Below are 21,934 nucleotides of genomic sequence, written 5' to 3' on the forward strand. Positions count from 1 at the left end.
TTCAAAAATATTTCATATTTAAGCATAAAAAAATTCAGATTGGCACACAAAGTGCTTTAAAATCGCCATTTTAAGGAGTAATTACATTTCGATAACTCTCGATAACACAATGGATTACGAAAATTTGTGATTTTTTCGCCTTATTATTCCCGGGAAATAATAATTTATAATAAGAAGCCCTCCGAAATGAAAAAATTCATTAATGCGATAGTTGTGCTTTTCGATAACTTTCGATAAACGCATTATTTTGGCAAAATTTAGCTAATTTTATCATATTTATTCCAGGGGAGTCATAATTTTACTGCTTTTAAGAAAGCTCAGACCTTTGGATACACAATTTTTCCCCCATTCATTAATTTTTACATTTCGATAACTATCGATAAAATCAATATTTTTGGGGAAATACATGTAAATTTTTCACATTTATTGCAGAGGAAGCAATAAAGAAGCCTTTCAAAACGGAAATTTTTACTTATGCCATAGTTGTGCATTTCGATAACTTTCGATAAATGCATTATTTTAGCCAAATTCAGCTAATTTTATCATAATTAATCCAGGGGAACAATAATTTTACTGCTTTTAAGAAAGCTCAGACCTTTGGATACACAATTTTCCCCCATTCATTAATTTTTACATTTCGATAACTATCGATAAAATCAATATTTTTGGGGAAATACATGTAAATTTTTCACATTTATTGCAGAGGAAGCAATAAAGAAGCCTTTCAAAACGGAAATTTTTACTTATGCCATAGTTGTGCATTTCGATAACTTTCGATAAATGCATTATTTCAGTAAAATTTAACTAATTTTATCATAATTATTTCAGGGGAGTCATAATTTTACTGCTTTGAAGAAAGCTCAGACCTTTTGGATACATAATTTTCCCCCATTCAATGGTTTTTACATTTCGATAACTATCGATAAACTCGATATTTTTCGAAATTTGTTTACATTTTATACGGGTAAAGAAAATGCAACCTTCCGAAACAGAAATTTTCAATTATGCGATAATTGTGCATTTCGATAACTTTCGATAAATGCATTATTTCGGCAAAATGTAGCTAATTTTGACATATTTATTCCAGGGGAACAATAATTTTACTGCCTTGAAGAAAACACAGGCCTTTGGATACACAATTTTCCCTATTCATTGATTTTTACATTTCGATAACTATCGATAAAGTCAATTTTTTGAGAAAAAATATATGTAAATTGTTTACATTTATTGTAGGGAATGAAAATATAACCTTCCGAAACGAAAATTTTCACTAATGTAATATTTGTGCATTTCGATAACATTCGATAAATGCATTATTTTAGCAAAATTCAGCTAATTTTATCATAAAAATGCCAGGGAAGCAATAAGTTTGCTGCTTTGAAGAAAACTCAGGCCTTTGGATAGATAATTTCTCCCGTTCATTAATTTTTACATTTCGATAACTATCGATAAAGTCAATTTTTTTGAGAAAAAAATGTATGTAAATTGTCAATATTTTTGGGAAAATATATAAAAATTGTTTACATTTATTGTAGGGAACGAAAAATTAACCTTCCGAAACGAAAACTTTCACATATGCGGTAGTTGTGCATTTCGATAACTTTCGATAAATGCATTATTTCGGCAAAATTTTCCTAATTTTATTATATTTATTCCAGGGAAACAATAATTCTGTTGCCTTTAAGAAAACAGAGACACTTGAAATGGAAATATACATTTCCCTAAAATTTCCATAGAAACGGCATTTATCGAAAGTTATCGAACGACATTTTCCCTTATTATGCTTGATTTTTTCATGAAATATTCTTCAAAATCATGCATATTTATTATATATCTGCACGATATTTTGTTTCCATTGCAATTTATTGCTCTCAATCATTTATCGAAACTTATCGATAACGTTTTTCTCATGTTTTCTCTTCATGTGTATTGAGACATTTCTTAGAAATTAAATGCAATATCTTAAATTCTGTTCAATATTCCACAATTTAAATATTATTTTGCCATTATTTTGATATTTATCGAAAGTTATCGAAAGAGATTTTGATTATTTGCATCATTTTTCAAGGGATTTTTTAAAGATTCCATATATATTTATTAGTTTTGAGCATAAAATTCAATTTAAGTTGTAATTTTAGTGAATTTTTCTACCAGTTATCGAAATTTATCGAAAGCGTTTTTCTTCTGTTTTCTCTATGATTATCAGATATTAAATATAGTTCCATAAATTTAGCTCAAAATTCCACAAGTTGAATATTAATTTGCCATAATATTTACATTTATCGAAAGTTATCGAAAAAAAATTTTTTTTTTGATATTTTTGTGTAATTTTTCCAAAGAATGATTTTGGAACGTTTCTACGATTTGAAATTGAGTCTCATAATTTATATTGTAATTTATTGCATTTTATCAGTTATCGAAATTTATCGAATGTCGTTTCTCCTGATTTCTGTTTATTTTTAGGGTGTTTAGCCCAGAAAATCGATGTAAATCTATAAATTAAGCTCCATTTAAGTATTATTGTCTCCTTGTTAAATAGTTATTTTCCAAAATTTGAAACTTATCGACATTATCGATTATTAGTTTTTAAAGGTGTTGGTTAATATTCTTTAGAAAAAAAATGTCCAAATAATTATTTGTATTTAGAACGTATTATTTGTGTTATTTTAAATCCCAATTTGAAATTAGTTACAAAAATTATCGATCATTTGTTTGTTTGTCGTCTTATCGATCTTATCGAAATTATTGCTTTATCAAAACAAAAAAATTGCTAACATAATTTATGTTTATTTCTATGTATTTTTCACATTCTCTTTCGTACCAAAAACCAAAAACAAAAAATCGAAAACCAAACCATGGCTAAAAATCTCGCACCACAAAATTCTGTCGAAATTCTTCACCCTGAACGTCTGTCTATGTGCTCTCATCTGTCTCTGTGTAATGCTGAAATTTCATCCAAATATTTAAAAACCAAAAAAATATATATTTTTCGAAACAAACAAAAAAAAAACAAAATCGTGTGATCATCGTTCATCATCAACCACCAAAAATCAAATGCCACGAAACATGTTGCTGTATCCGAAATCGTCAAAAAAAAAACAAAAAACCAAAATCCAATTCCGGCGTCTGAAATTGTCCTAACACCCAACATTTCGTTTGTTCCACTCAATTGGCCCGAATTTGTATTTTTGTTGTGATTTTTAACTGCGTTGTAACCTGAAAATTCAAAATCCAAAACTACACACACATATCCACATGCACCACCACTACCAACCAACCAACAAATCTCACAATCCACCCTACATACTTCTCTCCACACCGAAAAAAAAATCAAAAAACAAAAACATTCAAACAACTCAATAATTGGCTCTACAAAATCAAACATGATTATCAAAATCAAACCAAAAAACAGCTGGTGTAAGACCCATGCCCCAGCCCTATTATCCTCCTGCCCCACTTCCGCACTATTCCACGACAACACCACGTCATCGTGATTTAAGTTTGAAATTGGATCAGCAACATTCGAATTTGCGCGTTGGCGAATCGACCGAGGTGGAGTGCTATTCGTCCGATAACAGCTATACCGATGTCGTTTGGGAACGGGCCGATGGCAAACCACTGCCACTACACATTAAGGTGAGTTGGAAACGAATTGAAAATTTCGATAACCGATAACAAGTTATCGGAATTTATCGATAAACGATAACTAAAAATCTTCGGCACAGGAAAGTTGATAAAAGATTTACAAACAAATTGAAAAATTCAATTTCCATAATAGTCCAGATTTATAGGTATTTATCGAAAATTATCGATAATTATTTATTGGAAATTTTCGATAAATTAATATTTAAAAATTTTCAACAATAATTCGAAATTTTGTATATATTAATTTACTTAGAATAAAAAATACAAAATTTCGATAACATTAAATATCGGAAAAAATATGTAACGAAAGTAATCGAAACTGACGATAAATAAATATTAAAAAACATTTGACTAATATTAAAAATAATGTAGGTAGATAAAAAAAATATTTCGATAACATGAAATATCGAAAAAAAATATTTATCGAAATTTATCGATAATTATTTAACAAAAATTTCCGATAAATTAATATTTACATTTTTTAAATTTTCAATGATTTACCTAGAATCAAAATATACATCATTTCGATAACATTAAATATCGACAAAAATATTTTTCGAAAATAATTGAAATAGGAATGTATCGATAAACAATCGAATTTTATCGAAAATTATTTTTTCTAAAATTATCGATAATCATTTATTGAAAATTTCGATAAATTAACGTTTAACATTTTTCAATAAAAATTAGAAATTTTATATATTTTAATTAACCTAGAATCAAAAAATACAAAATTTCGATAACATTAAATAATCGAAAAGTATGTAACGAAAATAATCGAAACTAACGATAAATAAAAATTAAAAAACGTTCGACTAATATTATAAAATAATGTAGGTAGATAGAAAAAAAGAAAACATTTCGATAACATTAAATATCGACAAAATATATTTATCGAAATTTATCGATAATTATTTAACAAAATTTTTCGATAAATTAATATTTTAATTTTTATTTTTTATACAACATTTCGATAACATTAAATTTTAATTATTTATCGAAATTTATCGATAATAAAATTCGATAAATTAATTAATTAATTATTTAAATTAATATTTAAAATTTTTCAATTTTTAATGATTTACTTAGAATCAAAATATACAACATTTCGATAACATTAAATATCGACAAAAAATATTTATCAAAAATAACCGAAATGATCTTCACTAAGGTTATAGGAATGTATCGATAAACAATAACTTTTCACAGAAAACATAAAAAAATGCCAATAAAAAACCTTAGAAACTTAATTTCGATGACATTAAATATCTACAAATGTTTATCGATAATTATTTATCGCCAAAATAATATTTAAATATTTTCGATAAAAATTGACAAAGCATTGTCAATAATTATTAAATTACCTTTATCGATAATTACTATTTATCGAAAAATATCGATATTTTCATTATTAAAAATTTTCGATAAATTAATATTTTACATTAACAAACAATTTTCATTTAAAAGCTTTAGAAACTTAATTACGATAACATTAAAATTTTTTTTCGATAATTATTTATCGATAAAATATTATTTAAATATTTTCGACAAAAATTAAAAGCATTGCCAATATAATATCATGTGAATGGTAATTTAGCCAAATTGGTAGATTACCATTATCCATAATTAGTTATCGAAAATTATCGATATTTTTATTATTAAAAATTTTCGATAAATTAATATTTAACATTTTTCACTAAAAATTCGACATTTTATATATTTTGATTTACCTGGAATCAAAAAATAGAAAATTTCGATAACATTAAATATTGACAGGAAGATATTTATCGAAAATAATCGATATGATTTTCATAGGAATTTATCGGCAGAAAACACTGACAAACTAAAAGCTTTAGAAACTTAATTTCGATAACATTAAACATATAGTGTATGGATAGTCATATCGATATTTTATCGATAACACTGATTTATCGCAATTTACGATTAAACTTGATTTTTTCAGGAAAATTAAAGATGTGATTCGCAAACTTCGAATAAAATGAAAATTTAAATTTATCGATTTTACAAAATTTGAAATGTTCCAATTATGTAATCGATAACACTGATTTATCGAAATCCACTATAAACAAATAAATCTTTTTAATTAAATTTTTCGTTTAAAATAATATTTCCTTATTTAAAAAATCGTATGTTGAGCTGCTTTTGTATAAAATATTATCGATAACATGAATTTATCGAAATCGATTACGGATAAGTTTTATTCATTTTCCAATTTTGTAAATATTTTAAAGGTTGTAAATTTTTAAATGGTTAATTTTTCAATAAATCAATTTTTCGATAACACTAATTATCGAATTATCGATAAAGATTTTAAGTATTTTTTTTCTTTTGTATATATTTCCAAGTATTTTTTACGCGACTTATGTCAAATTAAGTAACTTGAATTACGATAGCTTAAATAACATTTATGTTATCGATAACATGGATTTATCGAAATTCATATTTTTACAATTTCAAATTTTTCAATATTTCAAATATTAAAATTTAAAAGATTTTTAAACTTTTTAAAGGATGTAATACATTTTTTAGATTTTTAAAGTTTTGAATAAATCAATACTTCGATAACACTAATTTATCGATAGCGATTGTAAATAAAATTCAAATATATATTTCTTCAAGTGTTTTTTATCAAATGTTTTTGCAATAATAATATATAATAGTTATTGAAAATTTTTATTTTTTATCGATAACATGGATTTATCGAAATCGATTATTGAGGAAATTACAAAAAATAAATTATTTAATTGTTAAGAGTTTGAAAATGATTAAGTAGAATGAATTTCAAAAGGCACTGGATTTTCCAATTTTATCGATAACATGAATTTATCGAAATCGATTATTTTGGAATTGTTCTTTTTTTCCTTTTTTATTTTAAACATTTAAATCAAAAAATTTTACAGACTTGGAACAATTCAAATTCCTCATTTTATCGATAACACTAATTTATCGAAATCGATTATTAAGAAAAATTAAAAATTTTTAAATTATTTAAATAGTTAAATTCTAATGTTTTCAAAGATCTTTGAATTGATAAAAAATCGAAATCCGTAATTTTTCGATAAATTTTATTTATCGATAACCGATAATTTTTTTTATCGATAACCGATAAATTTATTATTTATTTTATCTTCTTTTCCCCTCCTTAGCAAATTGGCAATCGCCTGATCATCAACCATGTAACACCCGACGATGCCGGCAACTATCTGTGCAAATGCAAGACCGACGAGGGCGACCTCTACACCACCAGCTATGAATTGGCCATTGAAGCCAACACCCATGAATGGAAACATCCCAAAATCGAACATGCCGAGGTGGGTTCAGCTGTAAAACTGCACTGCGATGCCGAAGATGCTCACCTGTCGCCACACTACAGATGGTCCCGCCAATATGGCCAGATGCAAATGGGCACGGATATTTTGAGTGTAAGTGTTCTGAAAATTTTCTGGAAGATTTTTTTTTGAAAAATTAAATTCAATTTTGTTTTCCAGGACACCTTGAGTCTGCAAAATGTCCAGGCCAATGATGCCGGTACCTATGTGTGTACCGCCACCGCTCCCAATGGAGAATCTGTGGACTATCCCACCATCTTGGTTGTGACCGGTGCCATACCCCACTTCCATCAGGAACCCCTCAGCTATATGTCCTTCCCCACCCTCCGTGACTCCTATGTGAAATTCAATTTTGACATCACCTTCCGCCCCGAACAGGGTGATGGTCTGCTACTCTTCAACGGCCAGAAGCGTGGAAACGGTGACTATATCTCCTTGTCCCTGAATGACCAATATCCGGAATTCCGTTTCGATTTGGATGGCAAGACCATGATTGTGCGTGGCGAACAAGCCTTGGCCCTCAATGAGTGGCACACCATTAGGGTACATCGTTTCCGTCGCGATGGCTACATGCAGGTCGATGGTGAACATCCCATTGCCTTCCCCACCTTGTCCGCCTCCTCATCCTTGGATTTGGCTGAAGATTTGTATTTGGGTGGTGTGCCCAGCTGGGATATTCTACCCGAAGAGGCCATTGAACAGCAGGTTGGCTTTGCCGGTTGCATCAGCCGCCTGACCCTGCAGGACAGCATCATTGAGCTGATGAAAGAGGCTAAGATGAAGGAAGGCATTACCGCCTGCAAACCATGTGACTCGAATCCCTGCTCGAACAGCGGCATTTGCCTGGAGAGTCAAACGGAAATGGGTTACACCTGTGTTTGCCAACAGGGCTGGACTGGACGTCATTGTGCCGTTGAGGGTACCCAATGTACGCCCGGCATCTGTGGTACCGGACGTTGTGAAAACACCGAAACCGGCATGGAATGCCTGTGTCCCCTGAACAAGACCGGAGATCGTTGCCAGTACATTGAACACCTGAACGAGAATAGCTTGGCCTTCAAGAAGAACAGTTTCGCCGCCTATGGGTAAGCTATTGGGGCAATTCCGCTCTATTAGACACTAGACTTAATTTGTTTTCTTTTCAGTACCCCCCGGGCCTCCAAACTGAACATCAAATTCCAAGTTCGCCCCAATAGTCTAGAGGATGCCGTGCTCTTGTATGCCGCCGAATCTCGCCTGCCCAGCGGTGACTATGTCGCGGTCGTCTTGCGCAACAAACATGTCGAATTGATCATCAACACCGGAGCTCGTTTGAAACCGGTCGTGGTGAGATCCCTACATCCTTTGCCCGCCAATAAATGGACTGAAATTGAAATTGCCCGTCGCTTCGGTGAGGGTATTTTGCGTGTCGGCACCGATCCCGAACAGAAGGCCAAGGCTGCTGGAGCTGCCAGAACTCTGTACATCAAGACACCAATGTATGTTGGCGGTTTCGATCATGAAAAGATTACCCTGAATCGCGATGTGAATATTACCCAAGGATTTGATGGCTGTATATCGAATGTAAGTAGTCACGGTGGAGGGAAAAAGGGAGCGAAATTGAAATTGGGGAAATTTTGGCATTATTTTTGCCTTGCATTTTTAACAAAAACTTAACATTTTTTGAAAAGTGGGGAACATAAGGGGATTTTGAAAATCTCCCGGGCTAGTGGAATTTGTGGGAAAAATTAGGAAATATTATTCGGAATGTTAGAAAAAATAATTTTTTATTTTTCCACGTTTTTTGAAAAATGGGGAAAATGAGGGGATTTTTGAAAATCTCTCGGATTTTAGTGGATTTTGTGTGAAAAAATTAACAAATTTTATCCAGAATGTTAGAAAACACACACATTTTATTTTTTTCGTTTTTTTGAAAAGTGGGGAAAATGAGGGAATTTTTTAAAATCTCCCGGGCTAGGGGATTTTGTGGAAAAAATTAACCAATATTACCCAGAATGTTCGAAAAACACAATTTTTAAAAATCATTTTAATTTTTTGACAACTGGGGAAATTGAGGGAATTTTTGAAAATCTCTCGGGCTAGTGGATTTTGTAAAAAAAATTCAACAAATATATTATTAGAAAAAGAAAAAATTGAATGTTAGAAAAACATAATTTTTATAAACTATTTAAATTTTTTGAAAAGTGGGGAAAATGAGGGGATTTTTGAAAATCTTTCGGGCTAGTGGATTTTGTGGAAAAAATTAACAAATATTATCCAGAATGTTCGAAAAACACATTTTATACAAATTATTTTAATTTTTTGAAAAGTGGTGAAAATAAGGGGATTTTTGAAAATCTCCCGGACTTGTGGATTTAGTGCAAAAAATTAAGTAATATTTCCCAGAATGTTCGGAAATCACCTTTTTTATTTTTTTCGTTTTTTGAAAAGTGGAAAAAATGAGGGGATTTTTGCAAATCTCTCAGGCTAGTGGATTTTGTGGAAAAAATTAACAAATATTAACCAGAATGTTCGAAAAACACAATTTTTACAAATTATATCAATTTTTTGAAAAGTGGGGAAATGGAGGATATTCGAAAATCTCTCGGGCTAGTGGATTTTGTGGAAAAATAACAAATATTACACAGAATGTTCGAAAATCACAAATTTTTATATTATTTTGGTTTTTTGAAAAGTGGGGAAAATGAGGGGATTTTTAAAAAATTGATGATTTTTGAAAATCTATGGAAATTGTTCATATTTGCAAACCAGTATTTAAGTCAAAAATTTCTTTGAGGTAATTTTGCTAAAAATTGAGATTTTAGGAAGAGTGGGAAAACTGTGGGGATTTTTTGAAAATCTTAAGGGATAGGGAAATTTTTGAAAAAAAAAATTACAATTATTACTCAGATATTTCGACTTTTTTTAAAGTATCGTTTTTTGACAAGTGGGGAAAATGAGGGAATTTTTAAATTGATTTTGGAATTTAAGATTTTGTGAAAAATGACAGAATTATTACGCGGAAATTTCGAAAACAAACATTTTTTGCACTTAATTTTCATTTTATGACAAGTGGGAACATTTTTTGAAAAGTGGGGAAAATGAGGGGATTTTTAAAAATATCTCGGGCTAGTGGATTTTTTGCAAAGAATTAACAAATATGTTCAAAAAAAAAAAATTTACAAATTATTTGAATTTTTGACAAGTGGGGAAAATTAGGGGATTTTTAAAAATTTAATGATTTTTGAAAAATTAAATGTAAATATTTGCAAACAAGTATTTAAGTCAAAAATTACTTTGAGATAATTTTGCCACTAATTGAAATTTTAGGTAGAGTTTGTGGGGATTTTTGAAAATCTCACGGGATAGGGAAATTTTCGGGAAAATTATAATTATTTCTTAGATATTTAGACAACAATTTTTTTTTTTGAAAATATTATTTTTTGATAAGTGTGGAAAATGAGGGAATTTTTCAATTGATTTTGGAATTTAAGACTTTGAGATAAAATGACAATTAAATTAAAAAATTTGTAATATAATGACAATTTTTGCTGTGCGATATCGAAAGCAGATATTTTTCGCGATTAATTTTCATTTTTTGAAAAGTGGGGAAAATACGGTAGTTTTTAAAAATCTCTCGATATAAGAGATTTTATGATAATGTGTCAATTATTACTCAGAAACTTCCACAACAAACATATTTCCCCAATAATTTTCATATTTCCACAAAAGGATTAAAATTTAGGAATTTTTAAAAATCCAAGGGATTATTGAAGTTAAAGGGGAAATTGTTATTTTTTTGCAAATAAATCTTTTATTTTGAAATATTTTTTAATAATTTAAAATAAGCGGGGAGAATTGAGGGATATTTAAAAAAGTTTCAAAAATTTCTTCTTAGATTTCTAAAATTTCTTTACCGGAGAAAATTGAGGACATGTAAAAATTCGAGTTAATTTGGCTCAATATCTGATTCACACCACACCAGGAACATACTTTTTCTAAGAAAACGGCTGTTAATTTGTCAAAATTGCCTGATTTTTAAAAAGTGGGGAAAATGAGGAAATTCTTGAAAAAGTTTGGGAATTAGGGAAAATAGAGAAAAAAAAATTAATTAGCGATATATAATTAAGTTTAAAATCATTTACATTAATTATTTGACAATCCTTGCAAATTTCCACATTTTCCCCATCTGGGGAAATTTGGGAATTTTCTGAAAAATTACGAATTTCTAAAAAAAAAATATAAATATGACTAGCTAATGTATTCAGAAAAGCAATGAAATGAAATTTGTTTGTTTTCTTTATAAAAATTTTCGGATTTTCTAAAAGTGGGGAAAATAAGGGAATTTTTTTGAACAAATGCGATTTTTTTAAAAAATATATAAATCTGACTAGGTAATGTATTCAGAAATCCAATGAAATGAAATTAATAAAATTTTAGAACTTTCAAAAATTTCCCAAAAAAGGAAATTTGTAGATTTTTCGAAAAATGGAATTTTTTGAAAAAAAAATTGTAAAACCGACTAGTTAATGTAGCCAGAAAAGGGAGAAACAATATTTTGTTGAGAAATTTTGCCTTTTTTTGGGAAATATTAATTTTTTAAAAGTGCGGATAATGAGGGAATTTTGGAAAAAAAAAACTTGGAATTGTGAAAATTTAAGAAAAGTGCCATATTATCAAGAAATGCTATTACCTACTTTGATAAGAATTTATTTCTTCAATATTTTTCAGCAATGAGGGAATTTTAGAAAATCTTTGAAAATTGGGATTTATTGAAAAATGAATTATTCATATTATCCAGAAGTAATGATATTTACATTAGTTTGCGTTAATTTTGTTACAAAAAGGGAAATTTGTAGATTTTTCGAAAAATGGAATTTTTGAAAAAAAAAGTAAAACCCAACTGTTTAATGTAGTCAGAAACGGGGCAAACAATATTTTGTTGAGAAATGTGGGTTTTTTTGGAAATATTATGCGATTTCCTGAAAGTGGGGTTAATGAGGGAATTTTGGCAAAAATCTTGGAATTGTGGAAATTTTAGAAAATTATCATATTTTTAATTACAATTACATTGATTACAATTTATCTTTTCAGTAGTTCTCAGAAAGTTTGGGATTTTTTTTGGAAATGGGGAAAAAGAGGGAATTTTAGAAAAAAAAAAAAAAAAATCTTGGAATTATCAAATATTTTCCAAAGAGGTTCAGGTTGTAATGATATTGTGATTCATGCATTATTAGAAATTTCTTTTATTTTACACTCAGCCGAAATACCCAAAATGGGAAAATGGAAGTTTTTTTGGAAATGGGGAAAATGAGGGAATTTTAGAAAAAAAACTTGGAATTAGGGAATATTTTCCAAAGAGTTTCAGGTTATAATAGTATTGTGATGCATACATAATAGTGCAGATTTTTTTATCTCTCACCCACCCGAAATTTGAAAATGGGGAAAATGAGGGATTTTTAGAAAAAATTGGAAAATTGGAAATTGAAGTTCGGGTTATAATAATAATTACTTTATCTCTCACTCACCCGAAATATCCAAATTTTCCCCTTTAGGGGAAATTGGGGGATTTTTTTTAAAAAAAAAATGAAAAACCTAACAGTTTATCTAGTCAGAAAAGGGGAAACAATATTTTGTTGACAAATTTTGCATTTTTTGGAAATATTGTGCGATTTTCTGAAAGTGGGGATAATGAGGGAATTTTGGAAAAAATCTAGGAATTGTGGAAAATTAAGAAAAGTGCCATATTATCAAGGAATGCCGTTACCTACTTTGATTAGAGCTTATCTTTTCAGAAATTTTCGGATTTTTATGGAAAAAATGGGGAAAATGAGGGAATTAAAAAAAAAAGCTTGGAGTTGGGGAATATTTTCCAGAGAAGTTCAGATTATAATAATATTGTGATACATACATTATTTTGAAATTTGTTTTATTTTACACTCACCCGAAACATCCAAATTTTCCCCTTTTGGGGAAAATGGGGGCTTTTTTGGAAATGGGGAAAATGAGGGAATTTTAGAAAAAAATCTTGGAATTAGGGAATATTTTCCAAAAAGTTTTGGCTATAATTAAATTGTGATAGGTACATAATTTTGCAGTTTTTTTGTTTTATCTCTCACCCATCCGAATTTTTGAAATGGGGAAAATAAGGGAATTTTAGAAAAAAATTGGGGAATTTTTTACAAAGAGGTTTAGGCTATAATAATATTGTAATACATACATTATTTTGCAGTTTCTTTTATTTTATCTCTCACCCGAAATATCCAAATTTTCTGAATTTTTCCATTTTTTTTTTTTTTGAAAATTGATTTTCTTTTTTTTTTTGTATTTTTAATAAATTTAATTTTTTTTTTGTTTTTTTTTTGTAGCTCTTTGAGGGACAACGCCAATTGAATCTGATTGCCGATATCCAGGATGCTGCCAATATTCAAAACTGTGGTGAAATCAATGAAATCGAACAGAACGAAACCTTTGACCACGATGTCGAACAAAATGCCTGCTCCAGTGACCCGTGTGAAAATGGCGGGACCTGTGTTGTGGAAAACGACGAGGCTGTGTGTCTGTGTAACATAGGCTTTGCCGGCAAACATTGTGAAGATCGTGAGTTGGGAAAATTTTCAAAAAATTTGAGAATTTTTTTTAATTTTCTATTTTTTAGATATTTCCCTACAATTCGATGCCAATTTCCATGGCAATGGCTATTTGGAATTGAATCGTTCACAGTTCGATGAAAATGTTGAGCAAAAATTCTCCAGTGCTGCCATGGTATTCTCCACAACCGCTCCGGATGGTCTCTTGCTGTGGTGGGGCCAGCCCAAGGGCGAAGCCTATACCGGCCAAGATTTCATGGCCGTGGCCATTGTTGATGGCATTGCCGAATTTGCATTCCGTTTGAATGGTGAAGAGAAGGTCATTCGCAATCCCGACAAGCGTGTGGATGATGGTATACGCCATATTCTCTTGATTAAACGTACCGACAATACCGCCATCTTGGAGCTGGATCATATTCTGTATGCCGATGAGACCAAGGATACTGGTAAAGATACCATGAGCCTGCCAGGTCATGTGTTTATTGGTAAGTGGAAGTCGGAAGATTTCTTTGAGGAAAAAATAAACATTTTTTTATAATGTCCACAGGTGGCGCTCCCAATCTGGAATCATTTACTGGTGGCCGTTACAAACATCACTTCAACGGCTGTGTACGAGTTGTGGAAGGCGAAGCCAGCGGCATCATAGAAGTAGGCAAGGTAGCAATAAGCGGTAATAACGTCGACACCTGTCCAAAGTAAGTATGCTCTCCCGCTCTCTCATCTCTCTCTCTCTTTTTACTAAATTTTTGGTAAATTCTCTTTAATGCTGCCCTCTACCGGGAAAAAAATTAGAAACTGGATACCCTCTAGTCTAGTTGAAAATAGTTTAGTTTTAAAAACCGATTTCCATTTTGATCCAAATTTTTTCGATGATTTCGATCAGCCGCCACCCGTACACATAATTTATCCCCACCCACCGTTTTCGACAATTCCGACAAGTGGTTCCCCCCTGAATTCTTTGAATTTTTTACACAATTTTTATCAGCTGCATGCGTTGAGGCCTCCCCAACACATATCATGTTTGGGTTTGATTTCAACACTAATCTGCCGCCTTTTAGAATCCTTGCTACTGAGTAAAGGAGATTTTATTTTATTTTTAAAAATTTCCCTCAAAACATAGAGACGAGAAGGAAAAACTAGAAGTCCATTGGAAGTCAATTTTTTTCTTCGCCACATTTTAAGGTTACGAATGGCCGGGATGGCAACCCTTAATGTGTCTTCAAAAAGAATTTTTTTTGGAAAAAAATTTCCAATTGGGATATAGAATGATAATGGCAATCCTATAATCAATTCGAAAATATTGAATTTCGCAATTTCCCAATTAAACGGGGAAAATATGGAAATTTTTGAAAATAACGGAGAAAATATGGCAATTTAAAAAAAAAAAAAAACGGGGAAAATATGGAAAATTTTGAAAAAGTAAAACGGAAAAATTATTTCCCCATTCCATAATTATTTTAATTTTTCAATGCCAACCACTTTTAGGAATGTGGGGAAAATGAGGGAATTTTTGTAAAAATTGAGGAGACAATACATTTTATAAAAAATGTTAATTAATCTGACTAGGAAATGTTACAGCCATAGGCAAGACATACTGTCATATTGAAAAATTTCGGTTTTTGGAAAAATTTTCGAATTTTGTAGATGTGGGGAAAATGGGGGAATTTTTGGAAAATTTTCGGAATTTATGATAATATGGGAAAAATTGCACATTATCGAAAGATGCAGTTATTTACATTAGTTGGCATTATTTTTATCGATATTTCTCAAAATTTTTGTTGAAAATGGGGAAAATGAGGGGATGACAGAAAAAAAATATTTCCAATAAAACGTGGAAAATATGGTAATTTTTGAAAAAAAATTAAGAATTTCAGAGGAATTATTATAAGATTTGCTAATTTGATAACAGTCACAAATTTTGTAAATGTAGGGAAAAAGAGGGCATTTTTGCGAAATGGCGAAGGCCATCTATTGCCTAAAAAATTTGAATGAAACTGACTAGCAAATGTTAAAACCATAGGTAAGGTAGTATCTTATTGTAAATTTTCGGTTTTTGGAACAACTATCGAATTTTGTAAAAATGGGGAAAATGAGGGAATTTTTGGAAAATTTAGGAATTTATGATAACATGGGAAAAAGTTCATATTAACAATAGATGCAGTTATTTACATTAGTTTGCATTATTTTTTTCGATTATCTTCAGAATTTTTGTTGAAAATGGGGAAAATGAGGGGATGAGAGAAAAATCGGCTTCCCAAAAAAAAAAAAAAAAACGTGAAAAACATAGGACTCTTCGAAAAAAAAAAAAAAATGGAGAATAGATTCCCCTTTTCAGAGGAGTTTTTATCAGATTTTGTAATTTAATAACATTCCCAAATTTTGGAAATGTGGGGAAAAAGAGGGAATTTTTGCAAAAATGGCGGAGGCAATACATGATATAAAAAATTTGAATGAAACTGTCTAGCAAATGTTAAAACCATAGGCAAAGCAGTATATTATTAGAAAATTTCATTTTTTGGAATAACTTTCAATTTTTTTAAATGTGGGGTAAATGAGGGAATTTTTGGAAAAATGTCGGAATTTATGATAATATGGGAAAAATTGCATATTATCGAAAGATGCAGTTATTTACATGAGTTGGTATAACTTTTTTTAATATTTCTGAGAATTTTTATAGAAAATGGGGAAAATCCGTTTCCCAATAAAACGTGGAAAATATAGGAATTTTCGGGAAAAATAAATGACGAATTGATTCTCCTTTTCAGAAGAATTTTTATCAGATTAATTTAATGACTGTCACAAATTTTGCTTTTTTTTTAGAAAAACTTTGGAAATTTGTAAATGTGGGGAAAATGAGGGAATTTTTAAAAAATTTAGGAATTTCGGACAATATGGTTCATATTATCAAGGGCTGCAGTTATTTACGTTAGTTTGCATTATTTTTTCCGGTATTTCCCAGAATTTTTGTTGAAAACAGGGAAAATATAGGGGATTACAGAAAAAATCGGTTTCCCAATAAAAACGTGGAAAATTGGAATTTTCGAAAAAAAATGAAGAATTGATTCCCCTTTTCAAAGGAATTTTTATCAGATTTTGTAATTTAATAACATTCCCAAATTTTGTAAATGTAGGGAAAATGAGGGAATTTTTGCAAAAATTGGCTGAGACAATACATGATATAAAAAATTTGAATGAATCTGACTAGAAATGTTAAAACTATAGGCAAGACAGTATTTTATTGGAAAATATTGTTTTTTATTTGGAAAAATGATCGAATTTTTTGAAAAATGTAGGAATTTAGGACAATATGGAAAAAATTAAATATTATCAAGAGATGCAGTTATTTACTTTAGTTTGCATTATTTTTATCGATATTCCACAGAATTTTTGTTAAAAATGGGGAAAATGAGGGGATGACAAAATAAAATCTGTTTCCCAATAAAACGTGGAAAAATGGGAATTTTCGGGAGAAAGAAATGATGAATTTTTTCCCCTTTTCAGAGGAATTTATTAGGTTATGACGCAAATTTTCGGAATATGGGGAAAATGAGGGAATTTTTGAAAATTTTCAAAAATATCTCCAATTTATTAAAAATAATCCAAATACTATGCCAGCCTTCTCACCACCCTTGCAAAAAGTTCCTTATTTACAACACAATATTTCCATCTCTGGTGACAACAATTTCACAGAAAAAAAGGAATATGAGGGAATTTTAAAATTTTTCGGGGATCGTGGAAAATATGAGTGAATTTTTTAATAAAATAAGGAAAATTTGAAGCCTTAGCATGAGAACATTTAAAAACCTATTTCAAGAGTTTCAAAATATTTGCTTTAAAGAAAGTGGGGAAAGTAAGGGAATTTTCTAAATATTTCGAGGAAAAATACACAATTTAATAAAAATAATCCAAATACTATGCCAGCCTTCTCACAATGCAATATTTCCATCTCCGGTGCTATTCACTGAAAGGAGATTGAAATAATTACAATTCTCTCTCTCTCTCGCTTTGATTGCTGTCCGTTATCTCTGTTATGTTGTGTGGCTAATTAAGCGTTTTTTGTCCAAGTTTGCGTTTTTGCCTAGTATTTAAATAGACAAATGATTTTTACACATAAAAGTAGCAAAAATGGGAAAATAATAAACATTGTCATTCGCAACAACCTTAAAATTGTTGGCGGAATATCATTAAATTCTAAGAAAAAAAAAACTAAACTATCATATCCAGATATAAAAATATCATTGTAACACATAAAGCATTTGTATCATAAAAATCGCATCTAATATATATAGGAAAAATATAAAAGTATCTTATCATGGAACATATACTTATAATAGTTATGCAAACAAGAATAGCTAAGCTTTTAAAGAATATATTAAATATTGTTATTATTGAATGAGTAAGCTGTTATTTGTTTTTAAAATCAAAGAAAAAAATAGGATTTTTAAAAGTGATTTTAGGTATTTCTTTTAGGTCTTAACTAAAATTATTATTTTTTATGTATTTATATTTTTTTTTTTGCTTAAATAATTTAAAAAAAAAAATAAAAAATGCTATATTTTCTTAATAAAAATTAAAAATCAGGTTTTTTTTTTAAATTTTTATTTGAGTTATTAAAACTGATTTTAGGCATTTCCTTCAGATTTTTAATATATTTATCTTTTTTTTTGTTATTTATATATATTAAATAGTTTTTGTTAAGTTAAAAAATAATAAAAATACTTTTAAATTATATTTTAAATTATTTTTTTTTTATAAAATTTATTTTTTATTTTTATTTCTTTTGGGTCTTACCTAAAATTATTTTGTTTTTTTTTTTTTAAATATAAATATTGTTTTAAAAATAAAAAATCAGGATTGCTTAAAATTTAAATTTAAGTTCTTAAAACAGATTTTAGGCATATCTTTCAGATTTCTTATTAATTAATTTATTTATTTTTTGTTTTTTAATATTTTTGTTAAGTTATAAAAAATGTATATCTTTAATAAAAAAACTATTATTTTTTAAGATAATATGAGTTTTTAAACCTTTATCTTCTAATTTTATATTTTTTATATTTATATTTTATATATTTTTTATATTTATATATTTTATAGTATTTTTTTTTATTTTATAATTTTTTTCATTTTTATATTTTTTAAACTTATTGTTATTATAATCTTGTATTATTTTTATTGATAAACGAAAAGTATACTATTAATTATAAAAATAAAAAAATATTATTAAATAAACATATTATAAAGCGCTGTGAAATAAATCAATAATTGATATTATAGCATAATATTGTGTATTATACAAACTGTATGTGAAAAACTGCACCTGATTTTTTTCCAATTTTATAAATATGAAATTTTATTTTAAATATACATATATTTTAAATATTATTTATTTATTTTTAATAATTAATTATATTTCTTAATAATTAAAAACAACATTGATTTTTGTATTGAAACTTTTTCGTCATCTATCATTATTCCTTATTTTATTTTGTTATTATTATGTTTAAATATTTTTTTTTCAATTTTCCAAATGTTTTTTCATTTTTTATGGTTTTACAAAAAATATGACAAAGAAGAAAAAATAATGTTCTTCAATTTGGAGAATTTTTTGCGGTGTGGTGAATTTTGTGGCAAACTCACCACGCCTCTGAAACTTTTTGAAATGCCCAGAAATATAGTCATAAACAGATACAAATAAATATGATTGTTAAAAGAAGAAAAATTATCACTTAAAAATTTTCGATTATCAAACATTTTTACAAAAATATGGCAACCATTTAAGTTACAGATGAGTCTGACGCAAATTTCATGATATTTTTCGTCAAGAAAAATCAATTTTCTTCAATTTGGAGCATTTTTGGTGGTGTGGTGAATTTTCTTCAAAACTCACCACACCTCTCAAACTTTTGGAAATATTCAGAAAAACTCCTGTTATCATACTTAAATAAATTTCATTGATGTTGGAGGTTACATTTCCATTGAAACGCCACAAAAAATAATAATATTCCTTAAAAATAGCGAATAATCAGAGATTTTTTTACAAAAATATGGCAACCATTTACATTACGGTTGAGACTGGCATAAATTTCATGATTTTTTGCTAAGTAAAATCAATTTTCTGCAATTCGGAGCATTTTTTGGTGGTGTGGTGAATTTTCTTCCAAGTTCACCACACCTCTCAAACTTTGAGAAATACTCAGAAAAACAACTGCAATCATATTTAAATAAATTCCATTGTTGTTGAATAATCAGAGATTTTTTACAAAAATGTGGCAACCATTTACGTTACAGTTGAGTCTGACATAAATTTCATGATTTTTTGTTAAGCAAAATCAATTTTCTTCACTTTGGAGCATTTTTGGTGGTGTGGTGAATTTTGTATCAAACTCACCACACCTTTCAAACTTTTGGAAATACTCAGAAAAACACCTATAATCATATTTAAATAAACTCCATTGTTGTTGAAGGTCGAATTTCCATTAAAACGCCATAAAAAAGTTAATATTCCTTGAAAATATGACCAAGAACTTAAGTTACAGTTGCCGTCGACATAAATTTCATGATTTTTTGTCAAGCAAAATAAATTTCCTTCAATTTGGAGCATTTTTTTCGGTGTGGTGAATTTTGTGTCAAAACTCACCACACCTCCCAAACTTTTGGAAATACTCGTAAAAACAATTATAAACACATTTAAATAAATTTAGTGGTTATTGAAGCGTGAAATTCCATTTAAACGCCACAAAACATGATAATATTCCTTGAAAAATGCGAATAACCACAATTTTTTTTTTTTTTTTCAAAAATATATCCAAGAACTTAAGTTACAGTTGCCGTCAACATAAATTTCATGATTTTTTGTTAAGCAAAGTCAATTTTCTTCAATTTGGAGCAGTTTTTATGGTGTGGTGAATTTTCTTCCAAACTCACCACACCACTTTAACTTTTGGAAATACTCAGAAAAACACCTACAAACATATTTAAATAGATTTTAATATTGTTTAAGGTCGAATTCTTTTGTTATAAGTAAATGTTGAACTTTTTTTTTTAGAATCTTTAATTTTTTCACTTTTTTAATTTTATTTTAATAATTTTTTATTTTTTATTATTTTTTTTAGTGCGGATGAGGATGTTGATTTCGATGGTACCGAGCCCCCAGTCGTTTAATAGTTTTTTTAGTTAAAAAAAATTATTATTTAAAACATTTTTCTTAAAAAACCCCCCCAAACTTGGATTATACTGCACTTTTGCAACAACCACACAAAAAAAAAAAAAAACAAAAACCAAACTATGAAAAATCTAACTCAAAATCAAAATTTCAAAAAAAAAAAAAACAACACACTAATTTAGTTTCTTTTTTTACAAAATAAAAAATAAAAAACTAAATATTAAGCCAAAACTAACGTAATGAAAAACAAAAACAACAAGAAAATAATTTTTAAACAAACAACAAAAACGAATCCAGATGTGTCATATTTTTAAATTTAAGTGAGTGAAGATGACGACGAAGAAGAAGAAAAAAAGAATAACATATCGCGCCAAAACCTTACGACGAACGAACAAACCTAACTATGGATAATGCACAATAACAAAGAAAAATCAAAGAAAACTCCGAAACACGCTTAAGACAATGCAATTCCTGGAAAATTACAAAATTCGAGCATGCAACATATCCAGCTAACTATAAACAAATAGATAAATAAAATATTTTACCAAAAATATCTCCAAACAAAAACACTCTCTCAAAATGAATTCTCAACTTTTTTTCAAATTCTCTCATTACCCAATCTCTGCCTTTATTTTTATACTCAAAAAAAATAGAATTCCATTGAAATTTTCTCTTTGCTTAAATGTGTTCTTCTTTTTTATTATTATATAATAATTAAATATAATTTTTAATAAGCCATTAAAAAAAAAACGAAAATATCATAAACAAATACTAATTTAATTTTTTACCATTAACGATTTGTTTCTAATTACATATATATTTTTTGTAAATGTTAAATCACAAAAGAGAAACAAAAAATGGAAAGTAAAAAACAAAAATGGTATATAATAAATAATAAGAGAAGCATATACATATACATATAAAAATAAAACAACAAAATCCCAATACAATTGTAATAACACTAAATAATACTATTGTAAAAAGTTTGTTAAGTATACAAAAATAAAAGAAGCCAAATTATGAAAACAAAAATACTTAAAATTAGAACTGTTTTATTTATTTGAAAAATACAGGAGGTGATGGCAACACTGTTCGGGCTAAGAAAATAATGAATTACAGCGTTATCTAAAATTCGACATAGCGTAAACAATGTTTTGTACGTCCGTATTAGCCAAATATACCTGGCCCATGTCTTTTTTACTTTTTTT

General features: G+C 28.5%; 1 protein-coding gene across 1 annotated transcript; it reads left to right on the forward strand.

Annotated features, from left to right (window-relative positions):
- Nucleotides 1-2,615: 2,615 nt before the first annotated feature.
- On the forward strand, nucleotides 2,616-21,216 carry LOC131800506 (basement membrane-specific heparan sulfate proteoglycan core protein-like). Its single transcript, XM_059118710.1, has 8 exons — nucleotides 2,616-3,636; nucleotides 6,813-7,088; nucleotides 7,155-8,080; nucleotides 8,141-8,558; nucleotides 13,343-13,574; nucleotides 13,633-14,049; nucleotides 14,112-14,259; nucleotides 20,677-21,216. The coding sequence occupies exons 1-8, from the start codon at nucleotides 3,427-3,429 to the stop codon at nucleotides 20,723-20,725; spliced, it is 2,676 nt and encodes an 891-aa protein (XP_058974693.1). The 5' UTR covers nucleotides 2,616-3,426; the 3' UTR covers nucleotides 20,726-21,216.
- Nucleotides 21,217-21,934: the final 718 nt, after the last annotated feature.

This window comes from Musca domestica, unplaced genomic scaffold (assembly GCF_030504385.1).
Source record: "Musca domestica strain aabys unplaced genomic scaffold, Musca_domestica.polishedcontigs.V.1.1 13, whole genome shotgun sequence".
Lineage (NCBI taxonomy): Eukaryota > Metazoa > Arthropoda > Insecta > Diptera > Muscidae > Musca > Musca domestica.

Excerpts from the sequence above, each read along its gene's own strand:
- LOC131800506 (XM_059118710.1), top strand. The coding sequence starts at position 3,427 with ATGCCCCAGCCCTATTATCCTCCTGCCCCACTTCCGCACTATTCCACG. Across the intron at positions 8,081-8,140 it reads AACAGTTTCGCCGCCTATGG|TACCCCCCGGGCCTCCAAAC; the intron begins GTAAGCTATTGG and ends TTTTCTTTTCAG. Across the intron at positions 14,050-14,111 it reads GCCAGGTCATGTGTTTATTG|GTGGCGCTCCCAATCTGGAA; the intron begins GTAAGTGGAAGT and ends TAATGTCCACAG.